At 39.1% G+C, this 18,900-nt stretch overlaps 1 protein-coding gene across 1 annotated transcript in view; it reads left to right on the forward strand.

Annotated features, from left to right (window-relative positions):
* Positions 1–214: 214 nt before the first annotated feature.
* LOC308167840 (E3 ubiquitin-protein ligase rnf213-alpha-like) overlaps positions 215–18,900 on the forward strand; it is a gene marked incomplete at both ends in the record, with an annotated part of 32,065 nt that continues 13,379 nt past the window's right edge. The window contains 24 exons of the mRNA XM_080542318.1: positions 215–400; positions 625–878; positions 2,918–3,074; positions 5,283–5,381; positions 5,463–5,579; positions 5,720–5,909; positions 6,413–6,586; positions 6,692–6,844; positions 7,220–7,842; positions 7,985–8,144; positions 8,278–8,495; positions 9,039–9,176; positions 9,440–9,601; positions 10,004–11,297; positions 12,139–12,323; positions 12,574–12,729; positions 12,999–16,613; positions 16,704–16,834; positions 17,046–17,141; positions 17,275–17,393; positions 17,507–17,620; positions 18,131–18,271; positions 18,417–18,552; positions 18,703–18,891. Coding sequence (XP_080398444.1) covers positions 215–400; positions 625–878; positions 2,918–3,074; positions 5,283–5,381; positions 5,463–5,579; positions 5,720–5,909; positions 6,413–6,586; positions 6,692–6,844; positions 7,220–7,842; positions 7,985–8,144; positions 8,278–8,495; positions 9,039–9,176; positions 9,440–9,601; positions 10,004–11,297; positions 12,139–12,323; positions 12,574–12,729; positions 12,999–16,613; positions 16,704–16,834; positions 17,046–17,141; positions 17,275–17,393; positions 17,507–17,620; positions 18,131–18,271; positions 18,417–18,552; positions 18,703–18,891 — 8,807 coding nt within the window. The remainder of the gene's footprint in view (positions 401–624; positions 879–2,917; positions 3,075–5,282; positions 5,382–5,462; positions 5,580–5,719; positions 5,910–6,412; positions 6,587–6,691; positions 6,845–7,219; positions 7,843–7,984; positions 8,145–8,277; positions 8,496–9,038; positions 9,177–9,439; positions 9,602–10,003; positions 11,298–12,138; positions 12,324–12,573; positions 12,730–12,998; positions 16,614–16,703; positions 16,835–17,045; positions 17,142–17,274; positions 17,394–17,506; positions 17,621–18,130; positions 18,272–18,416; positions 18,553–18,702; positions 18,892–18,900) is intronic.

Here is an 18,900-nt window from a genome sequence, read left to right on the forward strand (position 1 = left end):
CAAATATATTCCATTATAGGCCTCCTGTAGATATCTGATTGTTGGTTTTCAAACAATAACAGTGTATTGAAAGGAAGAAATACATTTGCCTATGGAGTTCTTATGAGACATTCACATTTGTTTCCTATCTAAAGCGGAATGGCACCAGTATGATGATGTCATATATCCAGAACTGAAGCGTAACTGGTTTTGGGATAATGCTAAGGAAGTTGTGATGAAGGGAAGGGAGAAAGCTGGAGAGGTGATGCTGAACACCATCTTTGATCTCCTGAGAACCTGGAGTGGGACGAACGTGAGGAACTTCTTTTCCCAGCTCCAGCAGTTCTTCATCACATACAAATATCCCTATGTTCATGATGGCCTGGCAAAACCATGGGGTTTACCATATGGAGAAGAACAGGTAGATTTGTTTATAAATTACGTTTTTTTGGGATGTCTATAAAATGGTGTTTGAACAAATAATTGAAAGAAAGTTTTGATATAAAGCATGAATTCAAACTGATACTGAAAATGAGCCAGTTTAAATGCAATTCAGTTGATTTTGTGTAAGTGTCTGTGAGGTTAGAAAAGGTCATTTAGGAAGTGATAATTAGTTTTCTTTTGTCAATACTTCTTGATTCTCAGGTGAAAAGCCTCATGAAAAGTTTCATGCAGGAAAACATACTCCCTCAGTCCCAAAAGGGTGGTGAAAAGGTTTTCCTCTCAGACCCCCTTCAAGCAGGAATTATTACCATGCTTGTGTACAACAAGTATTTACAGGAGGAAATCAGAGGTCAGCTCTCTTGTCTATGTAAGCTGCTCTGCCTACCAAGAAAACCAAGAGAAGAGTTCCTGGCTTACTGGTCAGAATTCACACAAGGTCTACCAGATGAAATAGGGTATGAAGTTCATAATAATTTTATGTAAATTTGAAGATTGAAATATTTATGTTGCAGTTATTTAATTTACGGTATTTTGTACTTCTATAAAATATATTTCCAGATTTGTTAAATGGCACTATTTGTCTCTATTCTAGTGTTTCAGATGCACTTGAGACACTCTACAACATTGCAAGAAGGGATAGAAACGCGAGATGGATCTTGGTTATCCCTCTTGTGCATCTTCTGAGAGGGGACAGCAAGCCGTTTGAGCCTGTTCCACCTGCCATCAGACCAGAGCTTGCTACCTGGACTGGGTTGAAAGGGTTCAATGGAGATCATGTCTACAGAGACTCAAACGATACAAGGTATGGAGCAATTGAGTAATGAGATGTTTATTATTTTATAATACTGTATGAATACTACAATACTGTATGAATGGTTGGGGTAAGAAATAATAATTTAAAAAATGCAATCACATACAAACAATATAGTTTGGACTAGTTGTATTTCAAATGATGAATTGAATTCCAGTTGATCTCCTCATTGACCTGAGTTAAAAATGTAGTTGATTAGCTGAGAAAAGTAAGAAAATAACTATAATTTTCCTACTTAAAGGGTTGTTCCACTTCTTGACAATTTGTTCATGTTTTGGCTCTGACCTTGGGTGAAGTTGACCGGCCCAGACAGACATAACATTGGGGAAATATAAGCATTCAACATATCTTTTTTTTTTTAATTCAACACAATACAGTATTTCCATTGCAGGTATTCACTCAGGTATATGACATTTAGACTAGACATTTGTATTAACATTTGTATTAAGTAAAGCTACACAGGTAAATACATTATAACACTCCAATCCATTGCTTTTTATGGATTGGAATGTTACAATTTCTTTAGCTGTGTCTTTTTATTGAGTTGATACCAATTTCTGGTCTAAATTTAATGTGGATAGCTGCAATGGAAATAATATGTTGAATTAAAAAATTGTTCAATACTCATGTTATGACCGAATCCCTCTCAGAAGACATCTGCATTCTTTTTCTGAAAAGTCACTTTGTTATGCTTGGGACATACTACATCCAGAATGAATGGGACCCTTTTGCTCAAAATATGGCTCGTTAGTAACTAAAAAAGAAAAAAAGGTAACTAAAAACTGTCTGTGTTCATGGTCACACAAAAGTTCATGGTCACACAAAAGTTCATGGTCACACAAAATAATGTTTAAAAAGCAGGACATCCCTTTAATACTCTATTCTTTGCACATGTCACATGTGATGTCTTGTAATCCTACTGAGACACTTTCTGTGATTCCAGGGCCCTTATGAACATCATGAGAGAACACACACACCTGGTGGAGGTGGATCGTCTCCTTGCGTGCTCCTGGATGTCTCTGATTGGCCTGAATGATTTATTGAGCTATCTGTCAATCATCCCTGTGGGCCTTTTGGACATTCTACATCAACTTCAGTTCAGTCTCAAGTCTGGAATTAATTACTCAAACTATGTGGTATGTATTCTTAAAAAGTCAGTTGTTACTGCTTACAAAGACAATGGTGTTGCTTGCAACCAATCCACCTTGATTTTCCTGCTCCTCATTTAAACAAAATATATATATCAAAATGAGACCTGTTTCTTGAAGGTGTGGTTTGATGTACCAGCCAAAGCCCAACCTTCAAAATTGGAGTCAATCGGGAAGTAACAATTAACCGTAAAAACTGATTGGTGCTAGAATTAATGTATGCTACAGAGGCCACATAGACAATTGGGTTTTCGCTTCAGTTCCTCTTTAACAGCTCCATGCTGCTTTGAGTAATAGCAGCCATTGAAAGGTATAAAAGCTAAATAATAACAATAATGTATAGTTATGTGTAACATAGTTGTATGATTGATACAGGAACTGATGGAGTTGCTGTCACATCTCATCCAGAATTTCAATGGACAGCAACCCAGGTAAAAATAAATATAAATAAAGTCATTACAGAGCAATACAACAAGTATTCCGTTTTCTGTGAGATGGTAAATTGTATTCACTTTGTATTGTTTTATTTGATCAGTTATGACAGATACAGGGAGTTTTGCTTGAAAACAGCTGTGATTCTTCTTGAGACTCTCTGTAAAGATACTACAGAGCCAGAGCGCAGTGAGATTCCACTGCAGTGCCTTAGCCTTGTCTGTCTGATTGCAGAACCTGCATGGAGCTCCCAGTCCCAGGTAGAATACCACACAAACTGTTATTATAAAACTAAAGTGATGCAATGTTTTTTTTACATACAGTAAAAGTGCTCCATACTGTACCTATTGGAAAGAGGAAGCAGTTTGTGTCCCTTACCTATATACTTCAATAGTTTGGATTTGAAATCAAACAAACAATTTTTTCTTTTTTCAGATTGGTTTCACCATTTAGAAATTACAACCCTTTTATTCAGTGAGAAAATAAGTATTTCACACCCGGCTGATTTTGTGAGTTAACCCCCATACAAAGAAATGAACAGTCTATCATTTGAATGGTAGGTTCATTTTAACTGTGAGAGACAGAATATCAAAAACAAGATAGGCCTAGCAAAACATGACTCAGTACTTGGTGGAGAAACCCTTGCTGGCAAGAACAGCGGTCAGACATTTCTTGTAGTTGGTCACCAAGTTTGCGCAGATCCCAGGACGGATCTTGGCCAACTCCTCTTTGCAGATCCTCTCAAAATCCTTAAGGTTTGGAGGTTGTCGCTTGGCAACTCAAAGCTTCAGCTCCCTCCACAGATTTTCTATGGGATTAAGGTCCAGAGACTGACTAGGCCACTCCATGACCTTAATGTGCTTCTTCTTGAGCCACTCCTTTGTTGCCTTAGCTGTATGTTTCGGGTCATAGTCATGCTGGAACACCCATCCAGGACCCATTTTCAGTGTCCTGGCTGAGGGAAGGAGGTTCTCACCCAAGATTTCATGGTACATGGCCCCGTTCATCCTCCCCTCAATGCGGCGAAGTCGTCCTGTCCCCTTAGCAGAGAAACAGCCCCAAAGCATAATGTTTACACCGCCATGCTTGATGGTCGGGATGGTGTTATTGGGGTCAAAGTCAGTATTTTTCCTCCTCCAAACACGGCGAGTGGAGTTGATGCCAAATAGCTCGATTTTGGTCTCATCTGACCACAGCACTTTCTCCCAAGCCTCCTCTGAATCATTCAGGTGCTCATCGGCAAACTTCAGACGGGCCTGTCTTCTTGAGCAGGGGCGCTACAGGATTTTAATCCATTACGGCGTAGTGTGTTACCAATGGTCATCTTGGTTACTGTGGTCCCAGCTACAGATATGCTTCACTTTAAAATGTTAAGCTTTTAACTGACACGTTCAATATCAAGCCACAGCGTTTATACTTCTTGGCTTAAATGCCCCAATATGGGTTTCGGGGCAAGCACACTTCGCAATTTCCACAGAAATTGTACCTCTCTAGTTGATGATGTTACTGCTGACAGCAGCAGCAGAATGTATTCTGAAGTGTAGAAACATCTTAAAACAGATTAAAGTACTTTGAGCTGCAACGTTTACAGGAAAAGTGCTATAAAAATAAAACATATTATTATTATTATCTTGTCTGCTCGAGTATAAGCAAATGCAAAATTATACAGTAAGACAATTACACCAAACATACTGCCACAGCATCTAGGGAGTTTTTCAGGGCCAAAAAGCACAAATGTTTCACTGGCCAAGTCAATCTTCAGATTTAAATCCAATTGAAAATGCATTTCTATTTCATGATAATAACATTTTAGGCTATCATCAGACATAACAGTTTCCCACAAAACACAGTCATGTAGTGCAACATCCCTGATACCAACTACCGTAATATTTTCGCAGCAACGACCTAGAGAAATTAATTAGTTATGGAATATATTCCATTATTATATATGAATAAATAAGGAACACTTTAGGATAGTATAATAATAATAATAATTATATAAATTATTATTATTTATTATTATTATTATTAATATTATTAATAATAATAGTAATAATAATACTACTACTAAACCATTTAGTCTCTTATTGCTTACTGTGGTTGAAGAGATCCACATTGTTTTTTTAATATATGTACATTATTATACATACAGTATCGATTTTCTTAAAGTTATGGTCTGTGGAATTACTGAATTTGAGCAACATTGTGTATTTCCAGTCAATGGACAGTATAAAAGATGTGTTGGAGGAGACCCTTCAACTATTGAGGGATTGGCGGCGAAACACATTCCAGAACCCCTTGGTTAAACAATGGTCTCAATGTGTTGATTTCACTTCAAAGACTGAGATTATGGTAACAATTTCACTTTCATTTGTACACATAATGAATATTGTATTTTCATCACAATATGTTTTGGTAATAAATGGGCCTGTGACAAGGTTCATGAAAGGCATCCTGTTTTTTTGTAGGTCTGGAACAAGTTGACTTCACTCACTGTAGGTACTGAGGAATGCACTGAACACTGGAGATGTACTTTCCTGAATGACTTTGAAGGAAAACTCAAAGAGGTCAGATCAACATTACATTAACATGGAAACATGCTATTTATTTATACCATAGAATTAAAACTTGATTTGTCCATCTATCAGGAAAAACCCATACGTCAGATTGAAATCTTCTGCAACAAAATCGATGAAGTGAAAAATACGTCTTTGTGCAATTCTCTGGAGAAATGTGCTTTGGAGGCAGTTACTGCCATTTGTCAGGCAAGATAATTGTTTGATATACACATCTCTCAAATACTTAGATACCTGAAGTAAATCTAGACCTTTTTTTAGAGAGTTGAAGCATTCAAGTCTTTGGTTATACTTGTCTCACCACATGTTTCACCTCTTTCTCTGATCAGGATAAGTCAGACCGAGTTCTTTCGGATCTGTTGGAGAAACATGACTTCAGTAAATTTGGGAAACTGATTTCTGTGATAGTCCTGAAGTCCTGGCCTACAGATGCCACTGGGCAGTACTTAGAAGGCGAGGAGTTGGTGCTGGAGCACCTTCTCAACTGGTCCATGGCCAAAAGCATCTTTCAAATACAAGGTGAAAAGCTAACATTTGTGTATAACTTTTGTCCTGCAGCTGCTATTTGCACATTTACATTGCACATTTATGTTTTGAATAAATGTCTATAGAAACAGTAGAGGTGTGTGAGGGTATTTCTAAAGGGATCCAATTCCTTGGTAAATGTCAGAACAATATACACAGTGGGGGAAATATATATTCAACACATAAATATAAACTTTTGTTTTTGCTCCAATTTTGCTACAAACTTTTTCTATGTATAGAAAAGGGCTATTTCTTTAAAATAATCTTTAATTTAATTAATTAGTGAGCACTCCTTTGCTGAGATACTCCACCTGACAGATGTGGCATATCAAGATGTTGAATAGACAGCATAATTATTGCACACGTGTGCCTTAAACTGGTTACAATAAAAGGCCACTCTAAAATGTGCCGTTTTGTCTTGTGTTGCGTTTAGAATTGTGTTCAGTGTATATATATCATATTTTGACACAGATGATGTACAATATGTTTTTTTGTAGGATCAAATGGGAAATTGATCGACCAGTTAACAGATGATGCTAAAGAACGAATGGCTGTGGCTGGCTCTGCGTTTAATTTTGTCTCAGACAAATTCATCAATGGGAATATCCAGATCAAGACTCTGAATCAAGTCCTCGAACATAAAAAGGAATTCATTGAGCTGCTGAAGATAGGTGATTGCTCTATCTTTTTTTGTTCTTACAGTTTTTACAGTATTTTAGAAATACAGATGGCTAAACCTGCACTTTGTGTGTCTATACTAATGTTACCTACAACAGATGGCCTATGTGATGATGGTCGTTGCAAGAATGACAAAGTCATGAAAAGATTATTGAGACAAAGAGAAGAGGAAGTTGAGGCTGTTTACCATGACAAGGCACTGGTTGAGGGCCTACTTTTGATCTGCTGCAAACTCAAGAATCATCTCAAAGGTGTGTACAGTTGGTATAGGATCACAAATGTTGTACTCTCTGGGGGAAAAAAGGCTTGGATGGTTGAATTTGCGAAAAGGCATTTCTTCTTTCCCATTTTAACCGTGATTTTAAGCAGAAATCAACAAAAGGTTTATTTTAAATAAATAAGTAATTCACTTTTCTGACAACCTAATGAAATATCAGCCAAAATTGGAAGTTAATCTTCTCAGTGGATATTTACTGTATTTCTTTAGTGCTTACAATATAGTTCTGATAAGATAAAAGCAGCAAGCCATGCAGAGAATGTCACATGCATCTGCACACTGAACTGTATTTCACAAGTAATATCATATAGGCTTGACTGGTTCAAACTCATCTCATTGTAATCTACAGTCGATGTGAGCGAACTGGAGCACAAAAACCAAGAGGACATAGATCTGATGACTCTGGATGACTTCATGGAAGTTCACACGATCGATGGGCGCTCCTCTGAGGTAACTGGAGTGGTCACACACTTCAACCTCAGTGATGACACAAGGCAGATGGCATCTGAGCTAAATGCTATCCGGGACAGTTTCATTTTCACCATGTGCTGGGAGAATCAAGCTAAAAAACTTTCGCACAACCAACTTGACACAGATGAGACCGAACCACAACCTGTCAGGTTTCAAGAAGTGTACACCCTGAACCTGATTCAGAGCAACATATTTCAGGGTTGCTATGATAACTATAAAAGGATCTATGAGAGTTTGAAAGCTGGCACTTTATCATTGGAGGAAGTGGACAGCATATTTGAGGTCTATAAAGGCAGGTCTGAGGAGATGAAAAAGGAGCTGGAGACCATGTGCACAATCAACCTCTCTGATGATAGAAAATGGATCAAGAGGCGGATCGAGCAGATCCAACAGTACCATGATCTTCATTTAGCACTGGAATCAGCTGAGGTTATTATGGCGGTCAGAGAGACAATCTGTCCTCTAGGGGACTTCAAAATACCACAGACATTGCTTGAAGTGGTGAGATTCCTTTACAATCTTTTGTTTTAAAAACATTATACATCAAATTACTGGTAAATAAACTGTACTTTGAGAAAGTTAAATGTATGCAGTGCCATTACCAATAGTACTGTTAATCTGTACTGTACATATTTCCTTTCAGAATAAAGCAGACTTTAAGAAAGAGTGTCTGAATCGCATTGATGACAATTTGTTGGGGACCAAGAAGGTTCTTGAGGACATCACAGAAGCTCGAAGGCAGTGTCTTCGGGAGCTTGGCCTGAGAGGAAACTTTGTGTCATGGGTCAAAGAAGCTCTTGAAGGTCAGTCATAGTAGACACAAGACTTCAAATAAGGACAGTTAACTAACTAGTGAGGGTTGGCAATGGCTAATTTAAATTATGTTTACATGGAACAGAAATTGGCTTTATTTTCAGTCATGTTTTGTTATTACAGATATCAATGAGCTCAAAGTGTTTATTGACCTGGCCTCCATCTCTGCGGGAGAGAATGACATGGAGGTGGACCGTGTGGCCTGTTTCCATGACGCTGTTCTTGGTTACTCCTCCATGCTCTACGGGCTACAGCCAGATTCTGACTTTGATGCCTTCAAGGAGGCTTTGGCAAAACTTTGGAAGGCATTGGAAAATGACACAAAGATACCAGAAAAGCTGGTTAGATTTTTGTCTCTTATTATGTTTGATATGAATGTTGGAAATTTACTTAACGAGAAAGACTGAATCGTTCAGTTCAGAATAGCAAAACAACGTCACATCTCATACTCTTAACACTCCTATGGAGTGTTTTAAAGGGGCAATCTGGGATTAGTACATCAGTTTTCTTTAATTTAAATTAATAATATTCAGCCATTGATTCTGGTAGAATATGACTTATAATGCCTCATGAACTTAGTTCCTTTTAGAACCCAAAATATAAGATTGTTATAATCCACTGTTTGTAAAGAAACACTGTATACCTTTAAAACATGGTTAGAACTATCATTCTGATCTCATGGATGGTCAATCCGTTGCATCCATAGCTCCATGTTTGAATTTAAAAGTGGTTAAATTTCTCGAGCTCCACGCTTCAGCTGTTTACCCAAAAAGTGTAAGGGGACCACTTTGTTATTGTTTGACTCCCAGATTGCCCCTTTAAACTCTAAATATGTATTTCACTTTCACCCATTCTTGTTGAGATTTACCTATGTTTTTCTGCAGAGGGATGCTGCACGTCATTTGGAGTGGTTGAAGACTGTGAAGGACAGCCATGGCTCTGTTGAACTGTCCTCTCTGTCCTTGGCCACATCCATCAATAAAAGAGGCATATATGTTATCAGTGCACACAGCCACAAAAAGGTCTCCTTAAACATACATACTATATGATATATTATATATATTATATATATATATATATATATATATATATATATATATATACTATACATATTATTTTACACATGCATCTTTCAGTGCTATGGATATCCATTGTATAGATTTCCAAATCCAAAATGTCTTGTCATAGTTAAACATTGTTTACAATATACTGTATATGTAGATGAGCATGCCTATATTAATGGATTGAGTTGATACTGGTTCTTGTCCATTGCTTCCTTGGCTAGCTGAGTTTAGAAACAGCCCTGAACCTCCAGCTTCCAGAGGAGCATGAGCCAGATCAGATGCGCAACTCTTCCTTAGAGGACCTGAGAGAGCTGCAGAATAAACTCATGCTGATGTCTGGGAAAGGCGAGCAAAGCCAGAGTGAAGTGGATCACTTTACTGAGGTATTGTGATTTGCCATTTATCATCCGAATACCAGAAATGTTAATATCTGAAAATATTCATGTTTTGGTTGTATTGCTCTAGGCTCCTTGAGGGCTTCATTGTCTTGGCTTTTCAAATGCAAGACCTAATTGAAAATGCATATATTTATATATTTACCACATGAGAATGTCTTCAATGGCTAATGATAAAAGCATATATATATATATATATATATATATATATATATATATATATATATATATATATTAGGGTTGGGCGGTATCCAATTTTTACCGTTAAAATGTCCCCAAATTTAACCGCAGTATACCATGGGATAATATATATATATATATTGTACATGACCTCAAACTGTACTAACCTTCTTTTTATTTATTTTTGGGGGAAAAATCTTATCTTCTCAGGTTTTTGACAGTGTCCAGAGGTTAGCTAACACATTTGTAGACCTTTATGCTGCCGGGAATCCACTTTTCAGGAACTGGGCAGCAAAGATTCACTGCAATACACAAAGTGACACTTGTATCATAATGGACTTCAATCTCAGCAACATCCAAGGAAACATCACAGTGAATGGCAATGCAGTGGAGCAGCTCACAGACCTATGTCGGAAGATGGAGGTGTGTTTGGATGACTGGAGAAACTTCATGGACAAAGAGAGATCTCAACACTATTACCTCAACTATTACACTGCAGAACAGATTGTCGACCTGTGTCATATTTTAACACAGAGAAATTTCAACGGGAAATTGGATGACAAGGTCTTGATGATGCTCTCTTTCATCAAACCTAACTGCACAGTGTCGCATGTGTGGGACACATGGACTAGTTTTCATAAGAACCCCAAGAACAGTAATTGGCAAGATGAGAAAATCTGCTTCCAGACCTTTCTTGACCACGATGAAGATGTGGAAGACAAAGACTCCTCCATTGAGAGCCAATGTACCATTAAGGAGTTACAGAACAACATGGATGAGGCTGTTGGTTTAAGAAAACTGGATCTGCTTTGGAAAACCTACATGAAAGACATGAGGTCCATAATTCAGGACTCTTTAGATGTCCAAAGCCTTGGTAGCCTGTTGGAGAGATTGGCCAACAAAGAGAACCACGAAGAAGATGAGGAGGAGGAGGAGCCCATGCTCTTAGAAACAACAGAGAATACGGTCAGGAGAAAACTTCCAAAAGGCCTCTTCCCTGGACAACCCAATCTCATAATCTGCCCTCAAGATAAAATCTTGACCTCAAGCATCTGCTTGTACATGACCAGTGATTATGAGCAGCTTCCTACCTATGATGAAGTCCTCCTGTGTTCCCCGTCCACACCCTATGAGCAGGTGGAGATATTCCTCAGGCGATGTCTCACAGAAGGCTATTTGGGTGAGAAAATCTATACTCTGCTCTTTGCTGATCAGTTGAGCTATGAGGTGAGCTGCGCAGTGGAGAAGCTCTTCCAGAGACTGAGTTCATGTTTTGGGAAAAACTACGGGCTAGTGATCTTCTGCAGCTCAGACAAAGAGCACACATACATTCCCTCTGCCTTTAGTCAGTTCAAACGGGACTTTGTGCCACAGGAGCCTCTAGAGAGTATTCAGAAATACATCTCCAGACACTTCACTGTCCCCCTAGACCAGACCAGTGCTGCATCTGTGTTCAGAGGTCGACAGTTTGTGGGGATTGTGTCTTCCAAGCGGGCAGGTGTTGGTAAGTTGCACTTTAATTAAGTTTCTTCAATAAACGGGTAGTTACTCTGTAATCACTCTAGTAACAACATTGTATTAAAAAGATGCTACGAGATGTCCGCAACTCTATTCTGAATTATTGTATTACAAGGGGGAGTTACATTCCCTAATGAGATTCAAGGTTTTGGTACAGTCTATTGCAAAGCAGCAAACTTGCACGTAGTGTTGTACAATGAGGTTGCAATATTCTTTGTACTTTTGTCACTAATTCTTTACATCACATTTTGTTTTGGATGTTGATTGTATGGTGGCATAATGTTAAGGTCCAGTATGTAAATTTGACCTTTAAAATAGTGCAAAACGGCCATGATCAATTGGTAGCGATCAAGGAATGAGTCACATGATAAAGTGCTGTTTTGGTCCAAACAAAGTGCTTCCTAAAATCTGGCGTTCTTCAGCTGATGGTTGTGGGGAGGTGTGACCATGTCTGGCCAATCATGACAATATTTCTGTCTAATTAGGGGAGTTACCTAGCTCAAGAGCTCCCCCAGAGGTCTAAAGTTTAATATAGTAACTTTAATTAGCTGCTTTGTAATTGTAAACAAGTAAACTAAGGACTGTTGCTTATTACACTTATGCATATATGATGCAATTACCAAATGACTAAATGTTACTAAAATGATGTTACTAGAAGGATTACAGTGTTTAAAGATGTTACCTATTAAGAACATTTCAAGAATGCAAATATTATTATATTCAACACAAATATGTGTACTTGTGTACGAATATTCAAAATGATTGTTAATCTTTATATATTGTCCCAGTTTTTCATGAAGCAAACAAAGTATTTTTTCTATTTGTAGGCAAATCCTTGTACATACAGAGGTTGTTTGAAAAGCTGGATGGAACCAATAGAATCGGGACCACATTCCATAAATGCATTCGCTTAATTGAGCCGAAGATTGATGAACATATCATTCTTCAGTCCTTGTTTGACACTCCAGAAACGAGGGAACTCAAAATCTTTCATTTTGATGTAACATCCTCAGTAAGTATTCTCTGTACTATGACAATATAGAAAACATGTATGTTTTTCTGTGTCAGATGCTTTATATTATTGCCATTTAGATAGATACGTAGGTGCTTTATTGAACCCTGAGGGGAAATTAAGGCATTACTGCAGCAGCAGCAGCACCACCACCAACACCAACAACAACAACATCAAGTGACAATTGAATAATAGAATAAAAAAAATAAAAAGATAATAGATAATAATAATGTTACGTTATCTTACCCAGGTGCAGAAAGGCTTGCAGGAATTTCTTTACAAACTGTTCTTCCTGCGTTACCTGATGGACTCTGATGGACTGATGTGGAAATGTAGCAACAAACACTTGTATGTCATCGAGACACTTGAATCCACATATGAACTGTCCAGACATGCCTCAAGATCTGTAAGTATTCCTATATTTTTATTTTGTTATATCATGTCAAATGGTTTTATGTGCACAGCTATAACCTTATCAAATGCCCACCACAAGTTAACATTTCTCTATGACTAGACCTAAATGCTAGCAATAGTACTGTTTCCACATAGCTAATGAGGAATGCTGGACTTATCAATATCAATCAGGTGTATTTTGTCATCCTATGTACTTTTGTATCCTCTTTTAGTTGTGGAGGTAGTGTTGCTCAAATTGCTTTGGGTTTTGTGTATTTGTAGGACCCCAAGGGACACTTCACTCTCTTCGAAGTCTTTATTAAGATCCTCTGCCATTCCCCAAAAGAGGTATTGGGGTTGGAGATGGAAAGTAGAGCTAATCCTGTCCTGGAGAGTCAGGACCCACTCATGGATGACATGTGTTTCAGAAGTGAGGCCTATCAAAGACCGTACCAATATCTAACACGCTTCCACAGTGGTAAAAATCTTGACAGTTTCATCTACAGTGGAGTTGAAGGAACTCATGCAGAATGTCTTCAAATGCTCTTCTTCTACTGTGGCATAATTGATCCATCCTGGGCAGAACTGAGGAACTTTACCTGGTTCCTCAATCTTCAGTTGCAAGACTGTGAGACATCCGTCTTCTGCAACATTGAATTTGTGGGAGACACATTGAGGGGATTCAAAAACTTTGTGGTTGACTTCATGATCTTGATGGCCAAAGACTTCGCCACTCCATCCCTCTCTATCACTGACCAGAGCCCTGGGAGTCATCAAATGAACCTTGAAGGGCTCAATGAAAGAGACCTAGCCCCTTTCCTCATCAGAAAGAGATGGGAAACCGAACCACATCCCTACATCTTCTTCAATGGTGATCATATGTCCATGACCTTCATTGGATTTCACCTACAGATGAACGAGCACAATGGTGTTGACGCCATTAATCCCTCAACAAAGGCAGTGATCAAGAGAAACATAATGACCAAACAACTGTATACTGGCCTCAGACATCAGAGGATTCCTTTTAACACTGACTTTGACCAACTTCCACGAAGTGAAAAAATTCAGTGTCTGTGCAGTGTGCTGGGAATCCAGTGGCCAACAGACCCTGATGAAACATATGAGCTCACAACCGACAACATCCTGAAGATGATGGCAATTCACATGAGGTTCAGATGTGGTATTCCAGTAATCATTATGGGGGAGACTGGCTGTGGGAAGACCCGGCTCATCAAGTTCCTGTGTGAATTAAGAAGGAGTGGAGCACCCACAGAGAACATGAAACTTGTCAAAGTTCACGGAGGAACTACGTCTGACATGATCTACACCAAAGTGCGAGAGGCTATGGTTGTTGCAGATGCCAATAAAGAGAAACACGATTTTGACTCAGTTCTCTTCTTTGACGAAGCAAATACCACCGAAGCCATAAGTAGCATTAAGGAGATACTTTGTGACAACACTGTGCAGGGACAAAAACTTGGCTCCCAAACAGGACTGCAGATCATTGCTGCATGCAATCCTTATCGGAAACACACAGACAAGATGATCAAGAGGCTGGAGGCAGCTGGTTTGGGGTACAGGGTCAGTGCCGAGGACACTGAAGACAGACTTGGATCCATCCCTCTTCGCCAGCTGGTGTATAGAGTCCAAGTGTTGCCGCCAAGCATGATCCCTCTTGTTTGGGACTTCGGTCAACTCAATGACCACACTGAAAAAATGTACATCCAGCAAATTGTGCAGAGAGTGGTGGAAACCAATTCCATCAACAGAGCATCTGTCAGGATGATCACTGATGTGTTGTTGTCATCACAGAAATTCATGAGGCAGAAGAAAGATGAATGTAGCTTTGTCAGTCTCAGGGATGTGGAGCGCTGCATGAAAGTATTTGTATGGTTTTACGACAACCACTCAATGTTTTGGGATGAATTAAAGGCTTTCATCCAGACACAGAAGAAGGATCAGAAGACTGTGCAGAAGAATTGGAGTGACCAGTTGTTCTCACCTGCCAGTGATGGAGTTGCTTGGTCTTTGTTGATGGCTGTCGGTGTGTGCTATCAATCCTGCCTGGAGGAAAAAGGCAAGTATCACACGGAAATATGCAAATTCCTTCCAGGATTCACCCCGAAGCAGGTGAAGCAGGAACAATCACTCATTCAGGACCTTCTCCTAAGTGGCGTTCCAATGGGAGAGACAATTGCGAGAAATAAGGCTTTGAAAGAAAATGTCTTCATGATGGTGATCTGCATTGAGCTAAGAATCCCCCTGTTCTTGGTTGGGAAGCCTGGGAGTTCAAAATCTCTATCCAAAACTCTGGTTGCAGATGCCATGCAGGGCCAAGCTTCACACTCTGAACTTTATAAGAGGCTGAAACAAATTCATCTGGTATCCTTCCAGTGTAGCCCTCATTCTACTCCAGAAGGCATCATCAACACATTCAAGCAATGTGCCCGCTTCCAAGAAAGCAAAAATTTGAACGAGTACATCTCTGTAGTTGTGCTAGATGAGATTGGATTGGCAGAGGACTCCCCAAAAATGCCTCTCAAAACCCTACACCCCTTACTGGAAGAAGGCAGCATTGATGATGAGCCATTGCCCCACAAAAGGGTTGGATTCATTGGTATTTCCAACTGGGCCTTGGACCCTGCCAAGATGAACCGTGGCATCTTTGTTTCTCGTGGCGACCCAGACCAGAATGAACTAAAAGAAAGTGCAAAAGGCATATGTTCATCTGAGAAAATGATTCTAGAGAAGGTTAATCACCTCTTTGCACCATTTGCCGTTGCATATATGAAGATTTGCAAGAAGGGCAAAGGTTTTTTTGGTCTGCGGGATTTCTACAGCCTGGTGAAGATGATGTTCAGCATCACTAAGGAATCCAAAGAGAGCCCGAGTGCGGCTCAAATCATTGAAGCAGTTCTGAGGAACTTCAGTGGGAAGGAGGATGTGGATGTGGTCAAAATTTTCACAGAAGAGCTGAAAGGATATCTGAAGGTACCTTCCAATTCCAATAGTATCAGCGCTATTGAGCTGGTGAAGCAAAGCATCTATCCAATTCGCCAAGATGATGAGTGCCGATACCTTCTCGTCCTCACCAAAAACTATGCAGCTCTCCAAATTCTCGAACGGACGTTTTTCTCAGACAGCAACCATCCAGAGATCATCTTTGGTTCAAGCTTCCCCAAGGATCAGGAGTACACTCAGATTTGCAGAAATATCAACCGTGTGAAAGTCTGCATGGAAACTGGCCAGACTGTTGTGCTTCTGAACCTACAGAATCTCTATGAAAGTCTCTACGATGCTCTCAACCAATACTATGTTTCTTTGGGGGGACAGAAGTATGTTGATCTAGGATTAGGAACCCATCGTGTCAAGTGCAGAGTTCACAACAACTTCAAGCTAATTGTCATTGAAGAGAAAGAAGTGGTCTACACACAGTTCCCAATTCCTCTGATAAACAGGCTAGAGAAGCACTACATTGACATCAACACTGTTCTCAAGGATAAACAGAAGGATTCTGTCAAACAGCTGGAGAAATGGATCAAAATATTTGTCTCCTCAAACAATCAACAAAGGACCAAGAGATACTCGCCACCTGACGTCTTCATTGGCTACCACTCAGACACTTGCTCTTCTGTGATCCTGCAAGTGACAGAGACGATGAAAGATGAGTCTGAAGTTTCCGACAGCCAGGGGAGAGTCCTGGATGAAGCCAAACTCGTCTTGCTGAACTGTGCCACTCCAGATTCTGTGGTTCGACTGAACAACACCAAATTGTCTGATGTGGAGGCAGATAACTTGGCACGGAAATATTTTGAGGAACAGAGGCACAGTTCCCTGGCTGACTTCATTACCTGTCACACACAAGTAGAAGAATGGCGCCATGTCTACTTTACAGAGGTAATTCACCATTTGTTTTCCTTTTAAACATACATCTAGAACATAATGCATTTGATATTGTGAATCTAAATCTTTGTACTCTTTGTGAAGGTCACAACATTTTCCAGGCTATTGACAGATGCAGATATCAAACAGCTCCAGAATTCCACAGAGCTGTGCAACATCAGACTGCTTTCACTGCAACAGTTTGACACAGAGCACTCCTTCCTCAAGGAAATCAGGTGTGCTCTAAATTATTTTCATCCCATGTGTTTATATTACCTTGCAGAATATGCTCAAGAAAGGAAATGTAATAGTTAACTCATATATATTTATTTATTATTAACTTTAATATACACTCATAATTAGCAGTCAGTGAACTATTTTAACTCTTTATAATGGCAACTTTTAATGTACTGTGAAATCTTGCTAACAAATGTGTTGACAATTCAGGCACTTTCTGGACTTAGCCTCTGCTCACAAAGTCCTGATCATCCAAACTGACTATGATGAAGATTCCCAGAGCATGAATATTCTGGCATCTGCCAAGTGAGTAACCTCTACATTTTTCCTTACAATAGCAATCTGATATGCGTATGTTCAAGTTGAATAGTTTACATTAATTTGTACTTGTAGTCCTATCATTTCTTTAATTGAAATCATACATATGTTAATCCCTCAGGTATTCCTCCATGAATGAAATAAACAAATGGACAGCAAGTGGTGAAAGAGTGTTTGTGTATTTCATTACCAAATTGCCTCGAATTGAAGGTGGAACCTCATTCGTTGGATTTCATGGAGGTGAGATCATCCATTAAGTGTCAACACATGCTGATAGCATGTTACAGAGAAGCAGTAATGAGTTCAGTTTTGGTATAACAATTGGATTTCCATCCCTTTTCCCTTTTGTGAAGGCCTCTGGAAATCAGTTCACATTGATGATCTGAGAAGATCAAAAGAGTTTGTATCAGATGTTCAGTCTTTGAAAAATCTGCGTATCAGCCATCTTTTTGAGGAGCAGCCTGAGGGTAAATAAACTGATTTTTTAATGTATTACCAGAAATGCCATGGTTGCGGGATGTTAGGAAGTAATAATTTGATATCAAATTATAAACGTTTTCTTTCTTGTTTAAGCAATGGAAACAAATGACACCGTTCTCGAGCCACCTGAGCGAGAGCACTCTGTAAGTATATCAAAAACACTTAATACTGTAATGTATAATTGTTGTATAACTTCAGGTAACACTTAACATTGCAGTGCTTGTATGAATTAGTAATTGCTATTGTAAGTACAGTGTAACAAGCATGGTAATTATATTTCTGTACTGTACTTGCAACAATAACCGTAGCCCTAATTTAGATCCAAGCCATTACACTGTAATGCACGTAGTGAAACAATTAGTAATTCCAAATACCACTGTAATGGAAAGTGTAGTGTAAGTCCCCTATTGAAGTTCTTGATTATAAGTGTAGTCAATTATTGGTTTATGATATGTTTTTTTATTTGATGCTGTGGTTGTTTTAGGCTGTGGAGGCAGAGTTTGACACCACAGATCTAGTGCGGACCTGTGTGCAGAGTGCAGTGAGCATGCTCAGAGATGCAGAGGATAATGGAGCACTCAGCACCAGGAGAGTGGAGATCCTGCTAACGCTTCTGGACACTAGGGAAGAGCTGAAAGGTTAGGAACACTATTACGAATGACCATAATGTACTTACTGTGTGCTTGTGTACTAATTGTTTACTAACTGTGATGAAGTTTATCTAATAAGAACTAGTTTATGAAAATGTACTGATAAGCTTAATATATGCATTCCGTTCTAAAGCCACTTTCCTAAAGACCCTGAGGATACGCCTTCACTCTCTATTGGAGAACCATGAGAGCAACATCCCCAACCCCAAAAACTGGGTGTTAAACGAGGCGTCCAACATCAATGCCCTTCAGGAAGGGGGAACTTTCACGTATGTTATCTAATGATACTGCACTGTTTACTCAATGAAAGATTCATTCATGGAAAATGAATAATTTCTATCATAGATTGTCTAACTTTCTTTTGTTTTCCTGAGTTTATCAGTTGTATAGTTAGTATATATGGTATATTTGTACTACAGACACACTCTCTGGAAGAGAATCCAAGCAGTGGTCACACCCCTTTTGGCCCAACTAGTCTCAGTCGTTGACCGTGACCGCAATCTGGACCTCCTGATGGACGATAATGGGGAGGAAGTCAGGAACCTGTGGCTGGAGATGTTTGGCAGCAAAGAGATGCTTGATGTCCCATATGTAAAAGTGGATTCCAAGTGAGTGAC

This window comes from Nansenia antarctica (genome assembly GCF_963989245.1).
Source record: "Nansenia antarctica genome assembly, chromosome: 11".
NCBI lineage: Eukaryota > Metazoa > Chordata > Actinopteri > Argentiniformes > Microstomatidae > Nansenia > Nansenia antarctica.